General features: G+C 37.8%; 1 protein-coding gene across 1 annotated transcript; it reads right to left on the bottom strand.

Annotated features, from left to right (window-relative positions):
* Positions 1-5,071: 5,071 nt before the first annotated feature.
* LOC131039745 (uncharacterized) lies at positions 5,072-6,378 on the bottom strand. The gene has a single exon (XM_057972617.2). It carries the CDS (start codon positions 6,196-6,198, stop codon positions 5,563-5,565), a length of 636 nt encoding a protein of 211 aa, XP_057828600.2. The 5' UTR covers positions 6,199-6,378; the 3' UTR covers positions 5,072-5,562.
* Between the last annotated feature and the right edge of the window lie 312 nt (positions 6,379-6,690).

Raw genomic sequence — 6,690 nt, 5'->3', positions numbered from 1 at the left:
AATTTATGCCCTTTAAAAGTTGGGTCTATTGAATTGAAAATGTGAAAACATGATAGAAATAAAGAGTTGTAAGGTGGAATTACATTTGTTGCTGTGTGTTTTGACACATTATATGGCATCTTTGATTGGAGATAAGTTGGGCACAACTTTTTGGGTGGTTTTAGCTCAATTTTTTGTAATTACTATTTGATAGTTTCATGCATAGTATCTCCTATATATTAGGTGCTTGAGATGGAGGTTGTGGTTAATACTCTTATACATGTTGAGTTTCCTTTGGATCTCTGGTTGGTGATACTCTTGTGAATTTTTTCTCCAGAATTATATTGTAATCATGTTCTTTTTTAATAATATATTGGGTGGATTTTAGAGTATGGTGCTTTTCTCTCGAAGGGGTTTCCCCCCACAAAAATAATTGTTGTGGTATGAATGGTATGAATGTTTATTTCTATTTAGTTTCTATAATTGTTGTAAAGATTTGAATTTTTTTTGCATAACCCTCCCCTCAAGATTAGTGTAGGAAGTTTTTCAACTACCTTAATTTCCTTACATTGATGTCATTGATCCAAATCTATCATCATGATCCCCTCCCACACATGTACATCTCCCCCATCATCATGATCTTCATGCCTATTGATAGTATAAACTAGGACATGCTTTTATTTTCTTTTATACAACGCTTCCATTGTTTGCAACATCATATCAAAGAGGATATGTGACCAAAGCCTTTAGCGATGTCGTCTGCATCTGCCACCGTCGTTGCCCTAAGGCCGTATGCGTCTGTCATCGCCGCTGCACTAAGGCCGTCTGTTGCTGCGAAGCCGTCTTCCCTAAGGTCGGCTGGTGATGTCGTCCAGCCCCCTGTTCCCCCTAGTGCGGCTGGTGAGACTGCTTTGCCTGGTGTTGTGAATGGGGGCTCTGCGGAGGTTTCCTCTGAGAATGGTGATACGATGCATCCAACGCCCTCTGCTGCCGATGCCCGTGGCTTGGGGCCTGTGGCTGTTACTATGTGCAAACCTTTGGTTTTCAAGGTGTCTGTTGATACTAATATGGAGATCATCCACACTTCCTCTATGTTTGAAGCTCATGGTCTGATTTGCAGGTTTCGGGGTTTTTGGCCAAGCCTTCCTTAGCTACACACTTGGATTTCCCAAAGATGGGAACCGATCATAAAAGGTTCAGTTAACATTTTTCCTTCAGCCAAGGGTTTTTTCATTGCTGAATTTGAATATGCAGAGGATAGATCGATAATCGTAGATATTAATCCTTTCAGCTGGGAGGACAAATTTGTTTTGATGGTTAAACCCTAGTTCTCGGGTTTTAACCCATCTACTGATTCATTTAATGAGATTCCTATTTGGGTTAGGCTCCCTAACCTTCCCCTTCATCTATGGACGGACTCTCTTCTAGAGGAAGTGGGGGAGGCTTTAGGCAAATTCCTAATGATTGATAAGGATTCTTTCCAAATTTATCATTCTACTTATGCTCGGATTGTGGTTAACATTGATGTCTCTAAAGGGCTTCCAGCTGAGTTAGAGATTGAATCTTCCTTGGGATCTTGGGTCCAACCGCTTGACTTTGAAGGTATCCCCTTTAGATGTCGAAAGTGCTTCCAGACTGGACATGTTGTTGCACGGTGTGAAACAGATAAAAAGAAAAAAAGATCTGCTTCTTGGTGGAAGGGTGCATCCTCTGAACACTATTTTGTTAAAAAGAAAAGCTTCTCCGAGGTGGTGGCACAGGTTCCTCAGGTCGATGGTATTGCGCCTCTAGTTGCTGCCTCTGTTCCTCAGAAATGTGTGGATGCTTGCGGTGGCATCCCGACTAATCGTTTGAAAAATGTTGGATCTTCTTCTTTGATGGATGACCCTCCCATGTCCCAGATTGTTGTTCGATCTTCTGTTGTCCCTGCCTCTTTGGATGCTAGCTTTGTTCCTCCTGATGATGGGAGGTCCTCTATTCTGGACCCATCCTCTTGGCAAAAGGTTGCTGCTAGGGTTGAGGAGGGATGGATTACTGTTAAAAGTAAAAAATCTAAATTGTCCCAGTCATCTTTTGATATGACCCTTCGATCCCACAAGGGTAGGACAAATTCTTGATCCTTCCTGGTTGGGTTAGGGCTGCTGATTTTTTGCAACCTGTTGGTTTTTGGTGGGGGTATGTTGTTCCCCTTCTTTTGATTGGTTGTGCCGAGTCTCTTTTGTGTTCTGTTTCTTTGAGTGGACTTTCAAGTTTATCTTTCAGTTCGGGTTGCAGGTCCTTCTAAAACCTGTCTTGTATAGGGTTTCTGGTCCCTTAAAAACTTGTTTTTCCTTAATAAAAAACATCATATCAAAGAGGGGCAAAATTTAGACACCTCAAAATTGACCACCCGTTATATAATGAATTAAATATATATTTAATTAATTATCTTTATAACTCACCTCCTTTCTAATTTCTTGTAAACGATTAAATAATTAAACATTAATATTAATCCCTACAATTAATTATATTATCTTTAATTAATTATGTTTCCCCTTTCTTCAAAAGTTAATTAATTTAGTTAATTCAACCATAGTCTCCATTCAATAATTCTTCTAATACCGATTAATTAATTAATCTTGACACAAATCTCATTAGTATGTTCTCTAATATAATGTTCTCCCAAATCCTCAAACTTGCCACCATGTGACAAATGTTCCTTCTTCAATGCTAACAAGTGTGAGCATGCATAGGTCTCCATCACCCTTAACCTCATTTTTTGACTTGACACTCATTGGTTGCTTACAAGTGTGAGATTCTCCCACACATTTATAGCCACCCTACACTTTCTCCTTTCTACCTCATTGTCACTCTTCTAGATTCCCTCTCCTTTTACACTTGGCAAAACTTCCCCACTTGTCAACCTTGCAAAACTCCTTATGTGTGCTCAGATGCGTAAACACACCTAGCCCTCTTTGTTGTACCACATGTTATCTTCCCAAGCCTCCCCTTGTGACACTTAACGCAAGGCTAAGCCTCTATTTTCTCACTCAAACTCAACCCTCCTTCTCACACTACATCTTAGTCCTCTATTCATCACACCAAAAAATTATAAATTGAATCCTTCATTATCATTTTAATCAATCCACTTGCTAGTAAATTTATGTTGCTCATTTTCCTTCAAAAATCTTTCATTTATACTATTATTATGTTGGTTTAGCAATCCACATTAGAATCTACAACTATCAATCAATCATTTTGTGAGCACATCAAGCAAAGAGGGGTGCACTCCATTTTCGCTCAAACAGAGGATCAAGGTGATTCAAGGTATAAGATTTGGTTTGTATCACTTTATCTGTGTGTTGTTAACCTTATTTCATATTCTTGTCTTAAACGGATTTATAATAGTGATGGAAGAATTGATCCTTGTATAAGGTGGAATTTAAATGGTATTGACAAATATGTTGATTAACTGAAACATGCATCCAAAATTCTAGAAAATTCTGTAATAAAAATGCATAGTCTGTTGCAGCAAAAATATTTTAATATAAATCTTCATAAATATCTTAATGATGATTTAAAACATTTCGGACCAATAAATCATAAATTCCTAGCAATTTTCTCCCCAACCATTGCATCATATTCACCAAACTTGGCTAATTCAAAGATTTTTCCAATTGATAAAGTTATATCGTTAAAAAAACCACAAAGTATAGATATGTTGTTACATACTCTCTTGGTGTCTTCAAGAGATTTACAAGGCGTTCAACAACATACTTGGTCAAATAAAACAAACACTTCATAGCAGCCTTGCTTATTGTGATGTGATAGTAGAACATTATGAAGACTTTGCTTACATAGTAACCTATACTCTAAATCCCAAATGATATGCAACAAGAGCTGAGAAAATGCTTCCTAAAGATTAATAAGTTAAAAAAGGGTTAAGACCCTTCAAAAGATGTAGAACACTTTAAAGATAACTATACTTCAACAACAATGGCTTGACCCTATCAGATGGTGGACATGATATGGTAAGAATGCTAAAAGAGTTTAGGATGCTAGTCTCTCACTTCTTTTCACAAGTAGTTGATTCGCCTCTTATAGAGTGGAATTAGTTCATATAACTTCATTCATTCAAATAAGAGAAATGTATTTGCCTCTCAATGAGAGAGGTTGGTAGGCATATGCATAGTACTTTGCAACTTTAAGATCCAGTAACTCTATACTATCCTCGATTGCCCATGTTAGAGTTTTGGTTTCAAAAATGCTACATAGATTGAGTAGTAGAAGAGACATAAGGGATTGGTTGGGATTTCATTTGATGGGGTTATCCCTCACACTACAATTGACTTAGATTTAGGCTACAAACAAAAATAAGGTGATAAGGTGTAGAAATGATAGATTTAGTTTTGTATAATGTATTGTTCTTAAAATTTTCTACATTTTGTTACTTTTAGTTGTAGTCTTTCAGTATTGTGGTATGTATACATTGACAATAAAAACATCACTACTTTGCATATCTACTCGTGAATTCTCAATTCAACTCTAATATTATGCAATATTGTTATTTAATAAAATATGATAAATAACTTATAATATGAATAATTTATATTTCATATCTTTATAATTACTATAATTACTATAAACAAGAAAAAGCCACATCCGCTACCATCCCTAAAATGAATCTCCACATTTCCTATCATTTCCATTCCAAAAACACCATGGGATGTATCTAAAACAGAAGAAATTAAAAAAAAAATCAAATCTAACTTAAACAAGCCGATTCTGAACTACACAAATAGTTGAGAAGAGAGATTCATGGAGCTTGGAGCACCCCTCTGCAAAGAAACCAAACCATACGCATAGGCAAGAGGACTTGGAGCACTGTAATCACAAATAACCATGAGACTGTCAAAACTGGCTGTATGTATAGCTTGTTAAGTCATTATCAATGTGGTATATGTCCATTCCAAAAATTCATTGGTCTCATTAGTAACTTGACATGGAGAAGTCCAAAACACAACAAAAAGCATAAAGTTAACTTTATGGATAAAAAAACCCTTTTTTCAATTTACCCAGAAAAAAAAAGAAAAATTCAGTTAATAACTAGACGTAAACAGCAAGAATTCTTGTCTAATTTGTTTAGAATTTGGAGAAAGGATATCAATCCAGTTGGGCTTTACATCTGTAAGCCATGTCTGCTGCCTGAAAAACACAGAGGAGAGAGCCCCAATAGCGGCTGGATCTCCATTGATGCACAAAGAATCATTCTTGAAGCTCAGTGTGCAGCATGATCATCATCATACATCAAAACACATACAGTGTTACTGACAGCAACAGAGCACTCACAAGAACGGCCCACCTGTATAATGTGGGTCTGGGCCATTTAAATCCTTGATTTCTCAACCCACCCACTAAAAATCCAGTATGTTGACTACAATTTTACACTGCTACAACCCACATACTGTTAATCAAATTCCAAGAATTTTAACTTGCATACAGAGAAACAAACCGCCTCAGATTCCTGTGAAAACCAGCATTACCAACAAATAATCTTCAGTGGGTTCCTTTGTTTCCCAGGAATAAAGATCCCCAAAACAATTCTCAGGACTTAATCCCTTTTGCATGAAAGATCCAGCCCTTCTTGTCCCCACCCTTTTGAAGACCATTTTTAGCCTTGTCTCTGTTCTTCTTCTTGAGTGCAGAGAGTTCCTCCTCCTTGGTCTGCAACAGCAGGCGGTTCTCCATTATCACATCCAGCGCAGGCTCCCAAAGCCTCCTGGGCTTCACACCCACAACAGTCCCGCCCTCTGATATCTTCAGGGGCCCTTGTCCAGAGGGGCTCACAATGCTCCAGGGGCGCTTCAGCACAAATCCAGAATGTAGAAAAGCAAGCTCCTGAAAACAAGTACAAGAAGAGGAAGAAGAAAAGGGGAAAGAAGAAGAGGAGGATGAAGAAGAACAGGGGAAGAGGCGTGGCAGAGGAAGCAAAATGTAGATTCCCCCACTCTCTAGATGGGTGTCAAGGGGCAGAATGGCTGATTTTCTCTTACCAGTGGCCGCCTTAGCTTTAGCTTGGCTAACATAGTGATGAGGATGTAAGATAAGGAGCTCTGAAACTGTAATGGGTAAGAGAAATTGCCTGATTTGGCCGTCTGGTTGGATCACTCTTACGGTTTGGCGGGGAAGGGCGCACTGGATAATTCTCAGACCCATTTTGGCTCCTGTTCCTGTTTGCATCTGCCATCCATCCTCTTTGCCTTTAATCGGTTGACTTGAAATGGGTCGGTCCCTTTGCTTTATGGGATTGGGATTAATAATCAAGTAGAGGTTTTTTTTATTCCTTGGGATGCCAAAAGAGTATGGCCCCTCTACGCCTGAAGAGACTTAGGTTTCATGAGACTCCAAGGTTGGGGAAATAGTTTTATATTCCCTGGCCACTTTGGTTTTTAAGGGAGTTTGTTTGTCAAATGCCTTTGTTTAAGAGATTGTTTATGTGGAACAGATTCTATTAGCATTTGTATTATTAAGAGGTGTGATATATAATTCTTAATGTTATTTTTGGATTTGGTTGTATGAGGTTTTTTAGTATCAATATTTCATATCACATTTCATGATGTTAGAGAGTTCAAGAGTTTATAAATTCTTGACGATACATTTATACTAAAAAATCTCACACAATTGAAACGAAAATCAATAGTGGAGAATCAATAGTGACAAGTTTGGTAGATT

The sequence above is a fragment of the Cryptomeria japonica genome, chromosome 9 (genome assembly GCF_030272615.1).
Source record: "Cryptomeria japonica chromosome 9, Sugi_1.0, whole genome shotgun sequence".
In the NCBI taxonomy this organism is placed as follows: Eukaryota; Viridiplantae; Streptophyta; class Pinopsida; order Cupressales; family Cupressaceae; genus Cryptomeria; species Cryptomeria japonica.
This window is presented reverse-complemented; position numbering and strand designations above follow the sequence as displayed.

What these genes read in the sequence shown, in the direction of transcription:
- LOC131039745 (XM_057972617.2), bottom strand. Translation starts at nt 6,198, where the DNA reads ATGCAAACAGGAACAGGAGCCAAAATGGGTCTGAGAATTATCCAGTGC.